Source organism: Augochlora pura, chromosome 6, assembly GCF_028453695.1.
Source record: "Augochlora pura isolate Apur16 chromosome 6, APUR_v2.2.1, whole genome shotgun sequence".
In the NCBI taxonomy this organism is placed as follows: Eukaryota; Metazoa; Arthropoda; class Insecta; order Hymenoptera; family Halictidae; genus Augochlora; species Augochlora pura.
The window spans coordinates 7,620,727-7,644,585 of record NC_135777.1 but is presented as its reverse complement, the minus strand read 5'-3'; the positions used below and the strand labels follow the sequence as shown (position 1 = coordinate 7,644,585).

At 36.1% G+C, this 23,859-nt stretch overlaps 2 protein-coding genes across 2 annotated transcripts in view; one reads left to right on the top strand and one right to left on the bottom strand.

The window, feature by feature from the left end:
• Positions 1–152: 152 nt before the first annotated feature.
• Positions 153–4,883, top strand: Uvop (ultraviolet-sensitive opsin). The gene is made up of 5 exons (XM_078184145.1): positions 153–419; positions 1,229–1,444; positions 2,453–2,834; positions 3,372–3,556; positions 4,636–4,883. The coding sequence occupies exons 1-5, from the start codon at positions 196–198 to the stop codon at positions 4,742–4,744; spliced, it is 1,116 nt and encodes a 371-aa protein (XP_078040271.1). The 5' UTR covers positions 153–195; the 3' UTR covers positions 4,745–4,883.
• An 11,802-nt stretch (positions 4,884–16,685) lies between these two features.
• Shab (Shaker cognate b) overlaps positions 16,686–23,859 on the bottom strand; it is a 145,129-nt gene continuing 137,955 nt past the window's right edge. The window contains exons 7-9 of the mRNA XM_078184436.1: positions 23,336–23,546; positions 19,781–20,197; positions 16,686–17,407 (exon numbers count right to left, since the gene is read on the bottom strand). Coding sequence (XP_078040562.1) covers positions 17,094–17,407; positions 19,781–20,197; positions 23,336–23,546 — 942 coding nt within the window. The 3' untranslated portion in view covers positions 16,686–17,093. The remainder of the gene's footprint in view (positions 17,408–19,780; positions 20,198–23,335; positions 23,547–23,859) is intronic.

Here is a 23,859-nt window from a genome sequence, read left to right as displayed (position 1 = left end):
CGACTGCCCCGAATGACTTTGACGCACGTTCTTGCTGACCAAGAACAACTAGGGATGATCTCCGGCTGATCCTCCGCGGGAAGCCAGCTAAATCACGCGGATTAGGGTTCCGGGGTTTTAAGGGGGTAGAATGGTATAAAATAGCTGGCTGATCGGCGGTATCAAGGAGAGGGGCTGGCGGACGGTGTGACCAACATGTCCAACAGCAGTATCCATTGGGAGGCGAGATACGGGCCAGCTGGACCACCCCGGCTGCTCGGATGGAACGTTCCTCCGGAGGAGATTATTCACATACCGGATCATTGGCTGGTCTATCCCGAGCCGAACCCCTCCCTTCACTATTTATTGGCTCTCCTCTATGTTCTTTTCACTTTTCTCGCGTTGCTTGGGAATGGCTTGGTGCTATGGATATTTTGCGCGTAAGTTTTGTCCTATCAGTTTTTCTGCAACGTTGCTACTCATTTCCGTATTCACAGGCTGTGTCAGTGTTCGCATAAGCAAACGGTTTCGTGTCAATCGACGGTGGTACGTAGTGAACGTGATCGGTTTTCGATGAAAAAGTCGAACAGTTTTTTGTTTTTGAGGTTTCGCGCGACTTCTGTTGTATCGGTGATCGTAGAAATACGTACGAGTTGATCGTCGATATTTCTTTAGTTTTGTTATAAGTCGCTCAAATATGTTAAAATGTTGTGTGTAGTGTTGTGTTGTGAAAGTAAACCATTAACTAGAAAATACTGACAACTATCAGTACCAATTTCGCTTTAGAAGGCATACTTTTTTGGAAACGACGAGTATCATCAGAAATAGTTCGTTAGAAGACTGTCCGTAATACGATAATTAGACTGTGGATTTTTCTGCGAAATAAAAATTGTCTACATTAATTGTAAAATGCAAGAGTGACATAAACATGTATTTAGATAGTTCCTTTTTTTAGATAGTTCTAATAAATTTCAAATGTTTTTACTTATTTCTCTTAAATGTATAAATTCCACATTTCAGTAATAACTAATGTTCGCATTAAATTGCTTGTTCATGACAAGAGCCCTTAGATATTTGGTTCAAAAGATATAAGCCATCGTTTTCAAAAAAGAACCACGTTTCTAAATCTAATCCGACATACACTTTTAAAATCGCATTACATAAATGGTTTTCTGCAAAGTTAATAATAATTTCGATTTATATTAATAAAAGTACTGTTAACCGTTCACCGCATTCTTCTCGTTTTCAGAGCCAAGTCACTGAGAACACCCTCGAACATGTTCGTCGTGAATCTCGCGTTCTGCGATTTCTTTATGATGATCAAGACTCCTATATTTATATACAATTCCTTTAACACCGGGTTCGCGTTGGGCAACTTAGGATGTCAGATCTTCGCTGTTATCGGATCTCTAACTGGTATTGGTGCCGCCATGACCAACGCGGCAATAGCTTACGACAGATACAGGTATAACACTGTTTTACTCACTGCGAAACAACTGCCCTATTATTTACAAATTTATCGATTACTAGCATAAATAGTAAAAACATTATATAAAGTCTATCAGTCGTATCCTTTGTTAGGAGGGTCAGATTTATTAATTATTGTATTATTTATTTGTTGTTAATTATTTTATTATTATGTAATTGTTATTGATTATTTTATTATTATGTAGTAATCATTGAGTGGTTTATCAAATTGGATCCGGTTTATCAAACACACAATACATTTTTCTTTGTATTTCCATACATCTTACTGACTTAATACTACTTATTATCTAATTCAACCATAACAATTTTACTCTAGAAAGGTGTCCCATTTTAATAAAACGTTTATATCTCGAAAAGAAGTTACACGAAAGTTACATTCATTTATTGTTTTGAGAACGCGCCTCAATGCCCGTTACAATGTTATGCAAAATAAAAATTGTCTACATTAATTGTAGAACATATAAGTTGGATAAAAATACTTCTTCTCTTTTAATAATCGTAATAAATTGTATTACAAATTCTCCTAATGTTTCTCCAGTTTCATTATTAAAATATTTAATAAAAACAATGTTTAAAATATTTAATTACAGTGTCTAATTATTAATAAATTCGAATAAATGTAATCTTTTTTTGTTACGAAACATAAACATTTTTTGCGTTTAGGGCTTGGTAGCGCTAGCGTTAGCACACTATACATTTGTTAATTCGTTTTTAATTTATATGCAAAGGTTGATATTTTCTAATTACAAAATTAATTTTTATTTCAATGTATTCGAACAAACTGAATTTTACTAGGATATTTAGAACGCGAAAGAGTTAAAAGGCTATCTATTATGATAAATTCTAACTTTCTAGTTTCAGTTTCGTTAATCGAATTACTTAGATTTTGTACGATTTTTTGGGGTTGCTTTTCGACCTCCCCCCCTCCTTGGGATTCCTCTCCGAAAATAATTAAGAAACTCGTTTATTATTTCTTGTTTTTTAGTACCATTGCAAGACCACTCGACGGTAAGCTGTCACGCGGCCAGGTGATGCTTTTCATCGTGCTAATCTGGACCTATACAATACCGTGGGCCTTGATGCCCGCCATGGGTGTTTGGGGCCGTTTTGTCCCAGAAGGCTTCCTCACCAGCTGTAGCTTCGATTACCTGACCGACACGAACGAGATACGAATTTTCGTCGCAACCATATTCACCTTCTCCTACGCTATTCCGATGACGCTTATATTATACTATTACAGCCAGATCGTCAGCCATGTGGTGAATCATGAGAAAGCTCTCCGAGAACAGGCGAAGAAGATGAATGTTGAAAGTCTAAGGAGTAACGCAGGCACGAACAGTCAGAGTGCTGAGATTCGCATAGCCAAGGTACTTTATTTGCTACCGCATCAGCGTTTCCGTATGATTTATACGATACTGAAATTCATGGTATCGTATGTACTTCTGGTACAGCTTCATCAATACCTATCTAGAACCTTATCTATGGAAAAGATATTACATACGTTTCCTTTTCTACAAAGTCGGTCAATTTTGTTCGTGGGAGCTCGCATTACATTTAATACATATATTCGTATTTATTTTTATCATTAATATGTGTATAGTTAATATTCACCGTACAACATTGTAAAAGTCCCCAGTATTTCTTACATCTCATTTAGATTATAAATGAGAAGCTTATGTTTGAAATTTTAGTTCTATGTATGAAATTGCGGATGATGAATGGGTCAGAAAAATATTTGTATTCAAGGTAGATGATATAAACAAATCATTTCCAGTAAGATCAGCTGATACGTATCCACATTCGTTACCTAAGATTAAGTTATCAGTTTCACAATTACTTTCTTCCAGGCATTGTATCGAGGAAGTTTTCCCTGTCTATTTTTAACGTTATTGAAATTTTCAAAGGCTGCCATCACCATCTGCTTCCTGTACATATGCTCATGGACCCCGTACGGCGTAATGGCGATGATCGGCGCGTTTGGTAACAAAGCTCTACTGACACCTGGCGTTACAATGATACCAGCATGTACGTGTAAAGCTGTTGCTTGCTTGGATCCTTACGTCTACGCTATCAGTCATCCGCGGTACAGGTAAATGTTATTTAATGTTTCGGAAGGTTCGGCGATGTTCACTCGCAGCGAAAAGTTAATGTTTCGTTCCCTCTTTTCTCCTACGATGTCCAGAAATCTTATGCTAACGATGTTAGGATCACACAAACTCTATTAGAAAATATGGTCACTTTAATTAACTGGTTGATAACATTGCACAGAGGATACAACATTTTCGTTATTGAATTCAGATTGTTACACGTAACTCTGACATTCGTATACGGATTTAGGAATATGCTGTGTATGTATTGTGGCTCCGCAGGTTATCGAGTTTCATTTTGACGTGGTCGATAACAGGTATGCTACATTTCTTATGAGCAACCGTTTTTTAAAATAATGACTTTTCGCATAGAGTGTTTTGGGAACCAACTGATAACATTATTCATAATTATAATAACCGGATGCTACTGTACAATATTCTTGAGCTTATAACATAAAAAAATTTGTCTCGTTCAAAAAATCTGGTTCACGTAAATCTGAAACGTCATAGAAGGGTTAATGATGCAACTTGACCTAGCTTACTGCTGGATGACTGGACATGTTAAGATTGTACAATCAAAAAAATTTGAATACTATGAATTTAGTTTTCTTATTTAACAATGTTTAAAGGTTTAAGGATTAAATTATCAAAAATTATTCAATCAATTAATCTATTTATGGATTTGTTATATCGAGACTCGTGCAAACTTCCAGAAACTACATGCCTGAAACGCATGTGAAAAACTACAAACACGTTGTTTCGATTGCATGGTAGTTTAAATTTTAATCTGTACCATGGGCTTAAATTTACTTGTAGTAGTACATATTTAATTTCATCAATTTGCTTTGAATTCTTTTCTTTAAATTTACCTCAAAATTAGCTAAAATAAGTAGTTGACTTTAATTAATTATACAAAATTAATTGTACCGTTTAACGTCCTTAAAACCGATGGAAATGAATGATTTCCATGATTGTTCTTTGCTACAATTTAATATCTGGATTTTCGGTGCTTTACTGAGAGATTCAAGCTAATTCTTCGACTTATGTGGGTACGATTAAATGGGATCTATTGTTTCGACAGGTTAGAACTGCAAAAGCGTCTACCATGGCTCGAACTGCAAGAGAAACCGATATCGGATGGGCAGAGCACCACCACCGAAACTGTGGCACAGCCTCCGGCCTCTACTTAAATTTCAATTGAAACACTTGTTTCTGGCAAACGAATGTTAGGTGTATACTTGTCACTAACGCGATTCTATGTTTTCACTTCGTGCAAAATACACGATCCTTGTATAACGAAAGCAACTGCAATAAAGCAATTTCCTGGCACGACTGCAATCCGTTTTTCTCCCTCGATATTTCTACAGCTTTGCGACGTATAACAAATGATTATTTACTGTTGCGCGGTGCGTTACAGCGTCGATCGTATTTGACGACGATTGAATAACGCGCCTACCTCGCGATAAATTAATATGTTGAGGATAGATTTGAGGGTGAACTGAGATGGAACAAGGTGCCGTATTTAAACAAGGTTTAATAATAAAGGGACGAACAACTTATCACAACTATAACACTATGTACAAAATGTCGTTTGTCGGACTAGATGAGAAGTTACCGAGTGCAAAGTGGAAAGTGAGGTAGGTACGCTTCTCATCCTCCGATTACGCCTTCGTATGTAAATGGCGTGGGTGGAGTTGGTATTTCATTGGCTACTTAAATTATCTTAAAACCAATGAATATTAGAGAGATGGCCAAGAAGAGGGGACAGCAGAAATCTGGGAATTCTCAGATTTTCATTGTCTCTAGCGTAGCTGTCGCTGGCCGTACCCCTGCTCATGGCCACATCTGGTATCGGTTGTCGAGGGCCCGAGAGCTTTGACGCGGTATTATAAAGAATCTACCTGGGGGTCGTCATAACTTAATTACATGGGTCGCTCGCGACGCAACATTTACTAAGATCGAATTATATACATTGACCTGTATACGTTGGTCGTGGAAAGTACTTGAACTACTGTCCAATGGTGTTTAAACACAGATGTTTTGTGTAGATCACAACTTGTACTCTTTTTATTTCTTTCTTTTTAATATTTTGTTTGATTTTTATTTCTTTTGTTTCCACGGTTATGAAATAATATGCGCAGCATCAGCGAACAGATTACATTCACGAAGTGGTACACATAACTGTATTGTTCAAACTAAAGCTTTAGACGACAATTATGCCTTATTTTGTACTTTCTTGTCATCAAGATGTCATTCATTTAGTTATTTTTTATTTTGATGAAATAAATACGCGCCCATTTGAATAAATTTGAATATATTGAGATTGACTATTTGAAATCGTACAGTGAATTAAATAAAAAATGTTAATACCAAATGTGGGAGATTTAAAAAGGAATTGCGGAAACAATTCAGTACAAGTGAAGGGAAATAGACATATACAGAGTATACATATAGAGTACGTTGTAAATTAATCCCCACGATTTTTCAGTCGTTTCCGATGGTCTGGCTAGTTATTGACGAAAAATAGTAACCAATGATAAACGAGATCAAGTGGTGCGAGGCGATCGAGCCAATAAGCGAAACTGGACTTCACTTGTTAGCACGTACCTTGTTGATCAGTGTTTGTTGTTAATAACTCGTAAACAAAGCTACGGATTTCATTCGCGCTAAGAAAAAAGTTACTTCAAATGATCCCAAGAACACTTCATTTACTGATTTTGAGCAACTTTTAGGACACTTTGTATAATTGAAATTGAACTTGTCTTTCACCATTATGATTTTTTGATAATTTAGTACGAATTTATGCTAATAAAAAAATTTGTTAAAATTTTATTTACAAAATCGTAGTTCTACTGTATTTGTATCGATTACTTAACTTTTATCAATCTTTCATACTCAAGGTCACGTGAAGTTCATAAATCGTTGGATTCATTTTGATCGGAGCTACTGTAACGTGATGACGAAAATACGAAAATTCATTTAGAAGAACTTTGAATACCTTCATATCTCGGAAAAAAGGTTATTGAGAAAATTCTTGCGTCTACTATTTGTAAAATTCTTTCGTATTATTTGCTTCATCGAAACAAATAGTTTTAATCACCAATATTTTTTTATGTTGCTGATTACGCGACAGATTCTTAAAGAAAAAATTGAAAATTTGCAGAGTCTCGTGTGTATTAATCCTTGACAGTTCTACGTCGAGCAAAATTCTACATTGACTTTTTGCAATGATAGCTATCTTTTTTCCTAATTTACATTATACGTTTCATTAATATCAGAATTACATGGCACAGAAAAAGAATTATAGCATTTTCCAACTGTTTTAAATGGTTTATAAAGTCATACATAAAATTATAAAGTCGCAGCATCAATCGTATTTGCCTGATTCTGAGAAGTGTTATCGTTTACTAACATGTGTACTATTTTCTAACCAGATTTATCGTTAAGATATTAAAATATTAAGATAAATTAAAATAATAAAATATAAGATATAAAATAGTGTTAAGTTTATTGATAGTAACTTTATGATTTATTTCGCTTGTCTTTGTAAGATTTTGGTATGTGTAGATTACATCTGAAGACATAAATCAAACTTTTCAAAATTATTGTTTGTCCCGTTTTGCTTCTAACATACTCGTATTGGAACACGGTCAGGTTAGGAAATATTACAGCAAGGTTTGAAATAAAAGTGAGAGAACAGTTTAGACAGCGAATGGTTAAGTTTTTTTTTATCGTTTACTAGGGGATTAACAATATAAAAACGAAGAAGTTTTGGAGACGATTATGGAGCTTGAAATCGTAATCGGGAAGGATGCGTGATCAATGAAGAAACTCTTGTGAGGAACAAAAACTGGCAAATTACAACTTTATTCGCTTATGCACACTACTCGCCTTATAATTACGATTCTAGGCCTTAGAAATCCGAGAAATTAACGGAAACGCGCGTGATCGACGAAATTCTGAGATCAGCTAGCGCTTGAAACGTTTCAATATCATGGCAGAAGAATCGTTTCTAAGTGTTACTTGAATCGTGTGATCAAGAATTGACTGTATGTGCTTGTGCCCCAAATGAAGCGTGTAGCGCTCATCGGGTCATTCCGTATGCCGTGACGTTCGTTATGAAATCCTAAGTCTAAAAATAATATTAATTGTAATCACACGGATGCCAATCATTCCTCTCTATGACTCTCTTGATTTTGGAAGTCTGTAAAAAGTGATCGATCCTTTTATTATTTTCAGTAACAATAGAAACGATATTACATATGGAATGACTCGATGCATTGGGCTAGCGCATATGAAACTGCCACATGTAAAAGAAAACATGCTGGAACAAAAATTATTTACCGTTTATTAGATACATTTATTTAGGGTACGGTTGACTTCAAATTTCCTTTGCATTTAAATATTATAAATTCGTAAAATACCACTTTTATTCGTTTCCAATAACGGAAATGTAGACACAGTCGTGAATGGCAGTTTCACATAGTTGAATGAAACAATTTCAAAGGCGTAAAAATCGATGTCGATGAGCAAAAGTGTACACTTGTACGATTGTAAAGACGAGAAGGGATCATCGATTTCTTTGAAAATCGGTTCCCGATAACATTGTATGCGTTAGAAAATTATTTTGCGCTTTTTAGTTTACTTTTGTGTTTTACCGATTAACACGTCGACTGCCACGGTGGCCACAGGTGTCCGGCACCATTCAATTATTTCTAACGAACGTTCGATTCTTGAACAGTGACATCTTTCAATCTCGTTAATTCACAAAACTGGCAACAGAACAACGATCCAAATGATGCGCGTGTACAAGACATCTGATAAACATTTGTATTCCTTACAGCAGAAGCAACCGAAACAGGCTATCTTATCACAATATTGGTTTGGTGATGCACGTTTCTGGGCAGCCAACATGTTAATTGAGCCGCTTTCATCTCACCTGGTGTTATTCTCTAAACTCAAATACGAAGTTTTTGGTAAATTATTTTCAATCCCTTTTAGAGATTTTTAACACAACGCATTAAATGTGATTGTTAATCTGATTTTCTGTTACCACTATTTAGTTATTAGACAAAATTACTCGTAATTAATTTATTAAAATTAATCGTAACAGATGTAGATTTCCATTTCTTTGTAGAAGATTATAAATAACAAAAGAAACTGTTACCATTGCAATTTTGTTGTCGAATTGAAAATTTGTCTACATAATTGTGGCAGAAAATGATCTGGACAGTGATCTCAAGCAGTGTTTGCAGAAAAATAGGCTACACAAGGTGTGAGGCAGGCGACGCATGCGCGGGACTCCTGCACAGCAATATGGCGAATCTACTGGATGATCATTGTAATTTTAAACTATGATAAGCAACGAGCTTCTGCCTGATCGTAGTTAAGAATTATAATGTTCACCTGATAGACGCCGCGGTGCGTGGTTTCCACAGCATTGCGTGCGTTGCAACGTCACTCCTTGTGTAACTTATTTGACCACAAAACACTGATCTCGAGGTAAAATAGAGTCGAATACACCGGTTGGGAATCAGATGGCCCAATTGTCGGATAATTATCGTCGTTACGCCACGGACCAGCAACAGCAAATCAACGACAATAAGTATCGTAGCTCGATACGGACAGCCAGCGACGAGAAGAGAAAGGAAACATGTCTTTTTGTTTGTCGTGACGTTTCGCCTCCGCGGACTATTTTCAGGCTCCTCGAACCGTCATCACGCTTAATCCTGGCCGACTCCCTCCACGGTCTCTACGGTCGTGGCTCGCTTTTGTACTATGTCACCGCTAAATTGTGCTAGATATACAATTACGATAATAAACAATAAATCACGTTCTGTACAATTTCTCTAGGAACTTTCTACTTCCGACTATGTTAATTTCACAGAAGACATTGATTTACTCTGGAGCAACTCCAAGCGATTACGAGGTATCGAGATCCAACTTTGCTGCCAGAACTGGGCAAATTGATCGTTCCACTTTCCGATCAGATTGTAGATTATGATGGTAGTGATTTTTCCAAGATACAACGCGCGGATCGGTTGACTCAATTCGAATCGAAAGGTTGTAATTTGTACATGTTAATTGTCACGCTTGTGTTCGTGGAAGATATACAAAATTGAAGCAATTTGTTTAGTAGTATAACAATAGAAAAGAGAAGTTTTATTATTGCTGGACTACGGATTTTTATGTAAAACGAAAATTGTGATAAATATAGAACTAAGCCAGAATTCTCCTTTTCTGTAACAATGTTACGATATTAATACTATTTTTAAATTCTTTCAATTTTTCTACTATTTTTAAATTACAACTAATAAATTTTTGCCAGAAATGCATAAAATTCGCAGTCTAATTATCGCAATGACTTTTGTAACCCTTTTTTGCATCGTAGATTTGAACAGTGTTTAATGTATTATAATAAAAATTTTGCCTAGGTTTGATAAACAATTTGTATCAGTCAGATATAACGTGGCTCTCATAGTGCTTAGAAATTGCATTTTAAACCCTCGATCGAGCACAGTAAAAGAAATCAACCTTGTAGAAAATAATAACTAGACTACGGATCCTTATGTAAATTCTCATTGTCATACGTCATTTTATAAGTGATACAATTAAAGATTGGTTTCCTTGGTCAACTAAAAAAATTACACATTGCAAAAAGGAAATTCATAACTATTGAGTAATCGACAACCACCATCCTAGACTGGCAATTTTCTTGCAGAGCAATTAGAACAGTTGATCGTTAGCCGTATATTACGTTTGCCCAGCTCTGTTTCTTATAATAAATATGTACGAAAAAACGTCGGTTACAATGACCGTGTGGGTTTTTCGCGAATAATAAATACAACGCCGTAACAATTAGAAACAATCAATGTTATTTCGTACGCGAGGACCATTCTGAAAGTTTTTTTCGCTAAACAAATCAATCTGTTTCGCTGCTATAACATAGTGGAAATTGTGAAGCACGTCACATTGTTGTACACCAGAAACATATTCTGCCATTTAAAAGTATTAATATTAATATCACTCAATGCAATAAGTCGATCGAAAAAAAATGACTGATCACCGTTAACATATGGGAAGCATCAGATAATAAATTCTGTATATATTTCATAAATTTTCATAAATATAGAGCTCGGTAAATGTAACAAAAATTTCAATGCTTTCACGATGTGAGAACAATGAAAGAATCACAACATTTTGCCTCTCGTTACAGAATGTTGCGCACTGTCATAGAAATATCTTTGTCTCATTAACCTAATATAGTGGCTATTATTATTATTACTATTATTACTATTATTCCTATTATTATTATTATTATTATTATTATTATTATTGAATGATGTTTCCAATGACTTATTTAATAATACTATTAAATATTATTACTTAAATATGCGACAAGAAGATATAGATAACGATATCGATAATATTAATAACGAATTAGTAGCGAGAATAAAAGTCAACAAATTCTCATGAATTTAGTTTTCACTCTGTTTTGAAAATCAAAACGATCGACGTTTAACAACTATCATCGAAATATCCGAATCGTTACTTTGAAATTCAGACGATTGATCATTTGTAACGTAAAAACGCAAAACAGTCTGTTAATAATACCAATTGATCACATAAATGTATAAGTTACGATTACAGCTCCTTCGGCTTACTTCGATTTAATACTATCTTGTTACGTTTTGTAAATTATTCAGTTTTCTTTATAAACGGTAAATCTAAGATATGTACACATTATTAAGCTTACAATATATTATTTGATAAATGAATATTTACGTGTAGCTAATCGTAGAAACGAAAACATATTCTCAGAATGATTTCATTGCTTTTGTAACGTTCTTGAGAAGCTCTCGATAAATTGAACATTGTGCTCCGATGTACTAGAAATACATAACACGACGATCAAGCTGTTGGCTTCTATAGGGTGTCCCAAAACTTTCGTTAAATACGAACAAAATGGTGATTGGAAGTAACTATTTTCTTCGCGAAAATAATGACTGACACGGACCGATCAGTGACTCACTCAAGTTTTTTGTTAATAGCTCATAAACAAAGCTGTGAAGGTTATTTTCGCTAAGGGAAATTCTACTTCGAATTACCTCAGGAATTATCCTTGTCCTTTGTATCGGAAGTTCTGTGACACCCTCCTTACACACATCGCATACAGCGTGCAGTTCGAAAATTCAAAACGGAACCAAATTTCTATAAAATCTCGCTACGATCTTGCTCAACGTTAGACTAAGGTCGAAAGTAAGAAAGATCGAGTTTTCAGAATAGTCCTCCCGATGACTCGTATACAGTGTCGAAAACAACGTTAAACAGATTTAAAAAATACTCGAGGCGTGAACTTTAAACCACCAGCATAACAATGATCCCCGAACAGCCGCAACCGCACGGAGAATATCAACCATTTTTCTATCGTTTTCCACCATCAATAAGTTTTGTTTTTCTTCGTTTTTTCGCTTATTTTTCTCTCATTAATCTGCAACTGTACAGTTATATTCGTTTTCCTACGCCTCTATAACGATGGATAGAAATGTCATTAGAGATATGTATTTTACTGATGACTCGTCTAAGAATGTCGGGGAGAACCTCTAACCGTATAGAACTTAGGCGACCGATCTACAGCGAGACTCGAACGGAAAACGAGGATTCGTCCTTGAAGCGTTTCATCGTTTCCGCACAAAAAAACGCGCGAATCTATCTTTCGACGGAAGAAGAACAGAGCGAGACCCATTCGGGAACGAACAAAAGAAAACGCGGGAAATTTAATTGAGCACGCGACGCGATCCGTATCTGGTGGTGCCCTAAGCGCGCGCGTTAAAACTATGGTCTTTCCAACGAGACGGGAAAGAGCAAATAAACAGAAAGGTCACGTGATCGATTCTGCTACAGCCTGTACGCAAGGAAGAATTTGTAGTGGTCCGTTTATCGATGAACTTCGCGAACAAACCAAGGCCGAATTGTAAACCTTGAACTTTATTTATATTGCCGATTCTAATGCCCTTATTCTTTAATATTATTTTTTATTTTCCCGACTACTCACGCGTCGTTCACGTACAGCGTTGTCTTATTGACTCCCTCGTCTCGTTGGACAAACTATAGAACCACCGAGCAGCCAACACGAATTAGGTTTTAACATCTTATTAACATTATGAGAATGCATTTTTTTGCCCCGTGATCCAAAAGTATCTGGTCAGAAGGTGTATGTTCCGCAGTCGTTCTAGAAATAGAGGTGTGCACACGTTGAACGACGATATTACCAGTGTTAAAATCACCATCGCGGGATCGTTCCGGCGCAGATGAATGAATCGAAAGTTTCTCTTGTCGTTTTCTCATCGTTAAAACAGTGGTGTAAAATTTCCTCGTGGAAAACATGATCGTTGCCCTTGGCTCGAATATAACAAGACAATGTTTCCGCGCGGTTCAAACGCATTTCATTGTTTCTGCGTTCCTGTGCGGAATTTTGCACGCTTTTCTCGCTTGTAAACGCAGACTGCGAATTCCATGCGATCGTAAAACATTCGAATTTGTCAAGTCGAGTGAAACTGCGGTCGAACTATTAACACTTGGCATGCGGGTATAATTCGCCGCCGCATTACGCGTGCAGCGGGCGTGTTTTCGTTTTTTCGTATACATGTACTTGTACGTGTTTAGTAGATTTGTTGTGCTCAGCGGGTATCCACCACCAATCTACCAAACACGTATTTTTACGTGACCCGCGCTCCAGGGACAGACTGCAGAAAACGTAAAAATACATTGCCCGCATGCCAAGTGATAATTAATCGATTCCTTTTGTTCTTAGAGCGCGAGAGAATCGAGAACGTAGGTTTTCGAAAACTTATTTGATTCAAACGTGTTAGTTGAAATTGTTGTTGCATATTTATAAAGGAATTCGCTACCATCGCTTGTTTTCATAGTCATTTCATTCTGTTAACACTTTATTTATCAAAAGCCTAATAATAGGCATTCGAATAATAAAGCTGTATGGGAAAGAGCTTTTACTTAAATAACATTTAAAAGAATTTAAAAGAAGTTCTTGTATTGTATGAGTCCTAATTATTTGTTGAACTATTGATTAATTAAGCTGTCACTATTGAACAACTTTTTAATACATTCTAAATTCATTCTCCTTTACCTTCCAAATAATTATTAGTAAACCGTCGGTACACAAAGTATTAATTACAACGCATCTTTTTATAAAATGTGGCAAAAATGTTGTCACGGAAAAGTTTGCTAAATATCATACGTAATGATGTTAATTAACCACATGCACGATATTGATTTTCTTTATGTAATACTCTATGTAATAGAAAATCCTGATCGTTGTACATGTATTACACTGGTAGCGAATTTTTGTACGAGTTTTTTCTGGATTAAAGTTTCGAAAATTGATAACGGGCAATAATCGCCTGTTTCAGTCGACTGGAATCATTGAGATATATGAATGTCCACTTATGCTACGGATGCTCATGAGCTTTGCAGTTTGTTTATTATGAAGCACCGGCCCGAACTACGTTCGTGCGTGCAACTGGACTTCCGGTTTTCAAAGAACAGTCGCGCTACAATATACTTCCGTTTTGAACTGCGCTTCACATGGAAAAACGTGACCGGGTGGTTACAACTCTCTGGAAGTGACGGCTCGTTTTAATTAAATTAAACTCGAGGTAGAGTTACGTAAACCGCAACCAGGAAGAGACTCCGTTAATCGACTAGCAAGGAAGAAACATATGACACTGAGTATTCGATGGAATCGTTACATTGAGCTGGAAAGGAACGTCACCTAATTCGTAGTTGCCAATTTTCATAACATTCGAACTTCGTTGAGTAACATTCGACAAGTATTTTATTATAGTTATTAGTTTTCATGTTCAGGGGTTGCAAATAGTCCCAAAAGTTGGAAACAGACATTGTATAAAATATCTTGATAACTAATGGAGATGGAATAAACGAATAATACAATGGAATAATTTTTCTTATATAATAATTGTTTGTCTTTGTGTAAACAACGAAACAGTGTAGACAAAGTTTTTAAAGATTAGTAGATAACACTAGCATGAAAATGAATTTTCGACAACAATTTTCAATGCTTCAGAAAATATTGAAACAAAAAGATCATGTTAACAGTTTCTTTGTAGAATAACTTTATTGTCTCACCTTCAGGGACTATTTTTATCTAATATAAAAACAGATAGCTATAAAACAATACACGACGAATATTTTTTGGTAGCCCGCACAGGTTTCATTATAATCGGCAGTTTCAAATTGGATGACGACCCTTGTTGTTGTAAAGGTTGTTTCAAAGGTATCATTACAAATGAAAGTATTAATTTTTATACGATATTGTTAATAAATATTGCTTACAAGATATTCAATTTCGAATATTCAAAACATCCTTTCATCGATCTTAATCGTATGTTCGCTATTTTCGAAATAATTTCAAGCAAAATTAACCGCTCGATAATCGACTCTATATTTTACATATATACATGTTTAGAAAACATTAGAAAATCATGATTTGTACACGTATATTAATTACACAAATATATATACGCCTTTGAAACACCCGATACAATGAATATACAACTTTAGTTTAATAACTATCATGTACATTCGCTGACGAGTAAAGACTGAGCGGAGTAATTATTTATAATAGCAAAGAATATCGCGACTTATATACACAATGGAAAAATTGATTATTTTCGCGTGAACCACGAGAAACAAGGTTTTTACTAGCGAGGTTCAACGGAGCGGCGTCCACGAGTCCGAGTTTAATGAAACTTTGCAAGTTCTGGAAGAGTTAAAGAACGAGAGGGCTATGAGTGATCGCGTTGACGACCCTCAACAATTAATTACACCACGGATATTGAAAAATATATATTTACAGTTCTTCGGTTTGCAAAAAATGAAATCTACTTCGTCCGCTAGGATAAAGATTAATCCTTCTAGTCAAAGGGGCAGTATGCTACTTGTTTGACACGAAAGGAAGCGTACTCTACTTGTCTAGCCAAGAGGAGACTATTCTACTTCTATCCGCGTCGAATCTTGCGCTATGTTCTCTGACCTGAACTTACTCTAATCTCCTTATCTATTGAAAAACACTTCGAACTTTTCTAATCGGTCGGTGATATATATTCAGTCCATATATTTTACTTCGTATATTCGTCCGATCAGACCCTCTCTCCGTTTCGTTACTAGTCTGACAAGCACGCTCCTATTTTATTCGTCTGTCAGGTACGTCCCTAATCTATTTGTCCGCGAAGTAATGTGTCTATTTTACTTATCTGACAGCTACACTCCTAAAATACTAGTCTGTTTACGAACGGTATACTTCTACTCGTCCGATCACATACGATCGTAAACTACTTGTCTGCCCTAAGCGTCTGATCCTACGTTTCTTTCTAGGGGAAGCCTTTAACATTTCTTCGTGACTATCGTTGAGCCTATTTCGCTTGTTTGTCTACGAACGTGTCTATTCCATTTATTTAAGACGTTATCTCCATTCGTGTTACTCTCAGCGATCTAGAAGAGTTATCAAAGAACATAGTACACATATATGCAATAATGTAGACGAATACCGGGCGGTAAAAACGTGTAACGGCTATCTACCGCTAGGAGCTCTGTCGCGTTTGGTGTCATATAAATCTTCAAAGTTTCATTAAAAGACTCTGGTACGAGGGTCACGAAGGAAGAGGGAAAGAGGTAGAAATAACACGAAGACTGGAACTTCGGGAACGGCAGTTATCGTCGAGTTGCGGCCACCGTCTGCGCGCTTCACGCTCTTCCAAGCCACGATTCCGCTTCGATTGCATCTAACGCGTCCCCATTACCATCTAAATGTACGTAAGACACTCAGCAAGTAAACGAACAATCCGCGTGATCGTCGGCTGGAATCGGATCCGAACGCTTCCGGTTCCCCGCGGGCGACGAGACCCCTTCCTACGCGGGTTAAGCTCGTTTTCGCGCGACACGCAAAGCGGTCTCTCGTTGTCAGGTTATATCGTCGGACGAATGGAGGATGATCGAACACAGCCGCCGCGGATCTGTTTCTGCGCGAGCGTGTACGGAATGATCTTCTCATCCGGTCTCTTTCAGCGGATGAGTGAAAAGCGTATTGCCTAAAGTGTGTTTGCTTAGCGTTAAACTCTTATCGTTACTACCGATTATTCGTGTCGTCCTCGCGTCGTTCGTTCTTTCACGCCGATGAATCATAGCGCGTGATCGTACCATTCACGACGAATCCAATCCAAATTTTAATTTTGGTTCTGTCCCACGGCGATGGTTTTCACTTCTACCGCTCGAAGCTGCACGCGACCCACGTCCTCCACGCTCGACCGATCGCCTCTTCGGGGTGTTCGCTTCGAGTATTTACAGAACGGAGAGCGATTCGGGAACTGTATCGTTTAGACGGCCTCGCGGTGACCCCGCGGAGATTAACGGCGTCGCGAATTGCGACAGGTTCACGCGGAGCTGCTCGATCTCCTGCTGGTACAGAGACGAGAGGAGGATGTGGCGCAAGGACAAGCTGCGCTACGACGAGAAACGATGCTCCTGGGGCAGACAGTTCGCGTCCGTGCCTTTATTGTAACCGTGATTGTTTGTTTTCGATCGTCGTTTCTCGTCACTGCCGACGCCACCAACGCCTCCGCCGCCGCCGCCACCACCACCAACACCACCAGTGCCACCGCCGGATTTCTTCACTTTGTACTGGCGTAACGAGCGTATTAACGTTGTCTGGCTGTCCTTCGAACACTCGTCCTTCTCCTGATCACGTGTCTTCGGCTTCTTCTGATCATCCTTGTTCTTGTTTTCCGTCAGCGTTTCATCCTGCGTGTGCTTCTCCTCTGGAAATATAATATAAAGTTAGCGCGCTAGGCTAGTGGAACTAATTACGGTGCTTTCAGTTTATTTTCAAACACAGTTAACTTTATTTATATATTATATTATTATATTAACTTCATATTTATTCAATAATATTATAATATTATGATATTTCCATGTAGTTTCAATTAATCATTTATTTGTTAAAATTGAACGTATAAAGGACAGAAGTTCCTAAAATACCACAAAAATAACTTCGATTATTTGATATTGAGTATCGCGAAATTTTCTATACAGCGTGCGAAAATACGGAAGAAAATACCGGAAGAACGAAAATATGATGGTAAATGTATCGTTGACGAGTAATAAAAAATAAAGAATATTAATGTTTTAATTGAAGAGGGTAAGTTCGCACGAATGTTTAATGTCTAGTTCATAAATGAATATGAAAATAAATGAAAATTTTATTTGTTGAAATCGAATCCTGAAACATACTGAACTACTTCAATGTTCTCCGACCGCCAACTTGCTTCAGAACTAACTAATCTGAACTTATGTTTTCAACTTTCACTTCCCCATTAAAAATATTAGGACACTCATAGAAAAATAAACCAATTTGAGAAACTCATAGGAAATTGCTGCAATCTCTTCATTTATTTCAAGGTTATATTTTATATTATAATAGAAATTATTTTTTACATTACAATAAAAATAACGTCAATGTTATGAAAAAAGTTCATATTTTCTTTTTGTCGATATATCCATCGTGTATTTTAATTACTTCTTTGACTAATTTTGACATCCGTTTTATTAGTTTATCTATTATTTCTGATCCTATTTGGTTGCATACATGTGTAGTATGTATGTTTTACATATTTCGAAGAAATATTTATAATCTGATGTTTATTAATATTTGTTACTTATTTATTATTATCTATCTACTATTTACTAGTTACTATTTATTATTTATTTCTACCTGTTATTTACTATTATCTGTTACCTGAGAGATGCCTTTGAGTCACCGTCCTAATAAATTAATAGTACATTATTTACTTATTACACTATATTTTAACTCATAGCGCTCTAATATTATGCTACTATTTTATCATATTTCTTGTTATTATTATTTATTATTAACATTATTAGCCAATGTTGTTGTATTTACTTTTTCTTTGTTTTAATAATTTATTCTATTTTAATTATTTCAGAGGTCGGATGGCGCTTGAGCGGCATGTCCAGATAAACCATTTTGGACAATGTTTTATAAATTATCACACGAAAGTAAAATACAGAGATTAGAATTGCAAAATTATATCCGTAAAGGTATAAACTATGGATAACCTGTCAAAATATAACATTTTTATAAGATAATTTTATTGTACCTATAACGAGCTCGACATATTCGCGAAAATCGCTTCGACCTGCCAACTCACCCGGCCGAAAATGTTCCGACCGCTAAGGGTTAATATTTTACTAATGTTAGCAAGCAGACAAAGCGATATTGTTGTATCTACCTCTAAGAAAACAAATGATCCCGGGTGAACATGAGTTGTAAAATAAACTAGTATTTATGTTCCACATATTCGAAAGAAATAACGTGCGAAATGAAATAAGCATACGCTTACAATGAACAAAATGCAATAAATAGGTGAACTAGTTGCATAAGTGACAAACACTTCTAACTTAATATGTATATACTTTCGACAATACGACGCCATGAGACTTAATATTAAACATAAAACATCATCTAAACTGAAAAAGAAATTACAATTTCAGATAATACTTATGGTAGAGAGCGTACGTTTCCAAGTTATATTTCCATATTATGATTTAATCCTATGTTCGACTGAATCTCTGCAAAATTTTTCAGGAAAAGTTCGGTGCTCTTATTATTATAAACAATTTTTTTTCTTTACAAGTTATATCATTTGTCGTTTGCGATCTGTAAGCACTTACGAAGAAGCGTCGAGTCGGATAATAGAATTTACTTCTCTATTAAAGTAGAAAATGGATATGTATGAAATATGGCTGACTCATTAGGTAGACAAGGTAGTACTTGAGGTAGACTCAACGAACACTTGTTCAAAGTTCTATCAAGATCTGTGTGTATCCTGTCAACTTGTTATAATTATGTATGAATGAAAATTTATTGGCTGCGATGACACGAAAAGTGTTGCTACGAGACAAAATTTTATGCTAAAAAGTTCAACATAAAAATACATTTTATCTACTGCTTGTTTGATCGATCTGTCCGATTTAGCAAATGAGCGGCTGAAATAGGAAAACAGGGGTTTACAAGAGACTGCATACATTCTTGAAACGATTATCATTTCCAAGCCGGCTTGAAGCCGTCAATGGCTCATCGAGCCTCGCGTGGATAAAAAGGAAAGAAGTACCTTCGAGGACGTCATCGAATATCGACCTGATGATCTTGGACACGTAGCTCTTCTCTTCGGCCTGGTCCGTTGCCTCGTCCTCTCTCTCGAGGTTGTTGTTCGTGCGGAAGATCGACTCGAGGACCTGTCTGGAGAGCAACGGTGAAACAGGTTGCTTGGTCTTGGTCGTTTCCGCGCCAGTACCGCCGCCGGTCCCGGTCCCCGTCCCGGTCTCGTTGTCACACATGCTGATCGTGGAGGCGTTGTCGGTGATCAACTTCTCGGTGTCCGAGTCGCAGCCGGTATTGTAATAATTGTTGCTGCTCTCAGACTTCTTCAGGATCGATTTCGAGATCGCCCGGTGTCTGTCTATGAAAGGCACGCCCTCGCCGTCTATCGAGTCCGCGGACAGAGAGAGCTTGCTCTCGGTGCTCGTTCCTGAAATTTCCCTTTGATCACCTGCGTATACCGTGTTTGTCGGGTACCCTGAATACCGGCTGACCCAGAAATACCACCGGAATCGATAGGAGGGCGATTCGACGGGCGGACGTGGCCCGAATCATCTCGGAAGCCGCGACCGAACCCGTTTGCGGGGGTGGGATCGGAGCTGGATTCGACGTTCTGATCGATACCCGCTGGAGGTATCCTCGGGAAAGTGGACAAACGATTACGTCAATCTTACGGGAGGTAATTGACCCCATTAATGCCCACCTAAAGATACGATTCTTTCGTGATAAGTATCATTTGCTAGTATCTATCCAAAGCAAGGTAATATTTATGAACAAAAATATCACGAATACTATTTTAACACTTTAAACATTTGTGTTACTATAGGTTAAATAAATCTACTAACATTTTTATATTTTCATAATATTGGCATTAAATAATATGTATTTTATTTCTATTTTATTTTTTCTTTGATTGCGGAAGGTATCTAATATTTAAAACATTATATAGTAATATTAGAGCTTACGGTCAGTGGCTCGTTTGCTATTTTTATTTCATTTATTTTATTAATCGCGAAAGGTTTCTAATGTTTAAAGAGTTATATAATAATATTGGAGTTTACACTAGTACAATTTAACACTTTTATCTCAATAATAGATAACAAATTATTGGTTAGCATGCCAATAGACATAGCGATTGGGGGGGGGGGGGGGCGTTTTACAGGCTTCCAGTTGATAAAGTTGAAATACCATTTTAAATAATAGACTCTTCACAATTCAAATGAAATAACACTTAAGGTAAGACATCAAATTTCAATATGATTATCATTTGTTGTGTTTGAGGATTACTTCAATTTATAACTCATTTTACGAAGAACTGTGTTGTATTTTGTAACACAGAAAGGAGGTACGTCGTTAAATATTCGAAGCTTTAGCAGAAATATTTTCAATATATTTCAAATAAAACGGTGTTTGTAATAATATTTTGAATAATATTTGCAATAAGTAAAATATATCATTTTCAAAAATATTATTTTTCGGAGAAGTAAATTAAGATATTTCTCTACGATTTAAAATAGTATTTTACCCAGCTCTGTATACACGAATATTTTTATCGCATGCTAATCTTCTGACTGCGGACCAATCTATTTTCTGCTACCAGAAAGTCTCATCATATTTTAAATCTGTCGATTTCCATAAATATAGTTTTTACTAACAGGGAATATAAGAACTAATTCAATTGAACGTGACAAACTAAAACAATAATAAAATATAATTTAACACAACATAAAGTAAATAAGAAAACAACATAAGGTCGTTACCAACATAAAGTACAGTTAACCAGATAACGTTAAACCAGTACATTACCACGTTAACAGCACATAACGAGATAAAATAATATTATTTTAATAATTATCTTTCTAATTTAAATTATTTCTTTGTATAATGAGCAAACATTGTCGAAAGATGGGAAAATGCGTTTGATGTTTTGTCTTCCACGAATGGGAGAAGGAATAAATTATTTGTATTTGAAAACGAATTTGAGGAAAAAGTATTAAATATTGTGTAGTATATTGTGTAAGTATATAAATATTGTGTATTAACAAAAATTAATATTATGCAATGATGGTATCTGTGAATTTATTTGATTGAAGGAAGCGTATATATTAACAAAAATCAATAGCATTTCTCTTACATTAGAATTGCAGATAAATCTCTATCTGACAAAATCACTTTCTGTTTCTACCTTACTTTAATAAAATGATGTGTAAAAGTTGCACTTTGCATAAAAATCCACAGTTTACTTGTCACGTAACACGTATACATGTATTGGTAATAATTTTTAGGATCTTGAATTCTATTAATTATATGGAATATCCAAATTTATCCGTCCGTGTCCATGTATGTCCGTATATGTCATCAAATTTGGCAATTTTCGATATGACAAACATGACCTCGCATTTAACGGGTTCCAGTGACAAAGATGCATTGAACTTGAAATCAAGGAACATTGTCTTCAAATAGAGGTTTCAAACTTTATGTTAAATGAAGAGTCATCATCTTAAAATGATTTTTCGCTGAGTTATCATCGGACAAGGTTAGATCATTTTTATCTAAAATGTTCCGAATGATGTAATGAAATGTAATGAAATTATATTCTATTTTTCTGTTATTGACATTTATCTATTAAAAAAAAAGTTGTCAGACTGTAAATGTAAATTATCTTTTTTGTTTAGAAATTTATTTGTGACAAGTTTCGATGAATGTACATAGCTGAGAAAGAAACCGTAGTGCTAAGAATTAAAAAAATTAAATTTTTATTGACTTCGATTGAATTTTTATAAATTTTTTCAATATAATCTTGCGGAACAAAATCATAACACCTGTTTTAATACTGGACTAAATTACTTGAATTCTTTTTTAGATGATAGAGGGACTAGTCTATTAGATAAGGACTGACTTAACTTTTATGTTCCAACCTTCTACAAAAATTTAAAAATTCGTAGATCTTGATAATTTACATGCATGATGAACATTTTATTGAAATCGCTTAACGTAGTTGAGAGTTACAAACAATTAAAAATCGTAAAAGACACAGTTTTGTCGCGATTTTCAACTAATAACGCCCTCTAACTTGTAACTTGATTATGCATTAACAGATTTTCATGGAAATCTCAGTATGCATATATTAACGTTACAGAGGCCTACAAAACGCATTTTTTAAATTTTCGTTATAGGTTTCGATAAAAAAACTTAAAAAAACATAAGTTTTTAAAATACATTTTGCATTTAAAGTAATAACAAAATTATAAAAAACTATTTTAGTCATTGTTTAGTAGACTAGTCCTCCTTAACATCTAAAAACATTCAAGCCATTTGGTCTAGTTTTAAAAAAAGTTATTCCATTTTAAATGGCATTCATTCAATTTTATCCCTGAATGTATGCAATCGTGGACCAATTTGACCTGAAATTACTTACTTGAGAAACGAGGATAAATAAGTTAAAAAATTAAAAAATTTTAGAAATCTAGAAGCAATTTATTCGAAAAGAGTAGCGAAGCTAACAAGATGAATGGACACATAAAATCCGACACGAGTACCAAGTTAGTACAAGAACAATGAATGCTACCTGTGTACTGTTTTGGCCCGCTGGCGGACCCGAAGAGGTGTTGATTGAGGATCCTCGTGGCCGAGACTAGGCTGGTGTTGGTCGCCACGAACGGTCTGCCTCCCCGCAGGCCCGCGTAATAATTGTTGTTCTCCAGATGGTCCTCCTTGACAGCGTTACGCGCTGCTATGTTTTCTTGGTCGTTGATAAACTGTGCGCGAAGTCTCACGCTCTGCAAACAGCCGCGTTGAATAACTAATACGCGACACGCACACGCGCCTGTCGGCTGTTTTGTTAGCACACACAGTTATACACACATTTGGGGTTTGACCCCTTCCGGAAAGAGAACGTTACGCTAGCTCGATGGAGGGTGATCGACTGAGAAGCAACAATTAGGGGCTGCAAGTGCTTAAGGGGAACGCTTCGTGGGACCCTTCTCTTAATCCTTTTCGGACAGAACGACACAAGTAGAACAGCGGGACAGTCTCTCGCGTCACCGATTTCCAGAAAGAATTCATCGACTTTCACGGCGTACGGTTCTATCG

Bases quoted from the DNA above. Each gene is read 5' to 3' on its own strand.
- Uvop (XM_078184145.1), top strand. From the start codon at position 196: ATGTCCAACAGCAGTATCCATTGGGAGGCGAGATACGGGCCAGCTGGA. The intron at 420-1,228 runs GTAAGTTTTGTC...TCTCGTTTTCAG, and splicing joins GTGCTATGGATATTTTGCGC to AGCCAAGTCACTGAGAACAC. The intron at 2,835-3,371 runs GTACTTTATTTG...AAATTTTCAAAG, and splicing joins CTGAGATTCGCATAGCCAAG to GCTGCCATCACCATCTGCTT.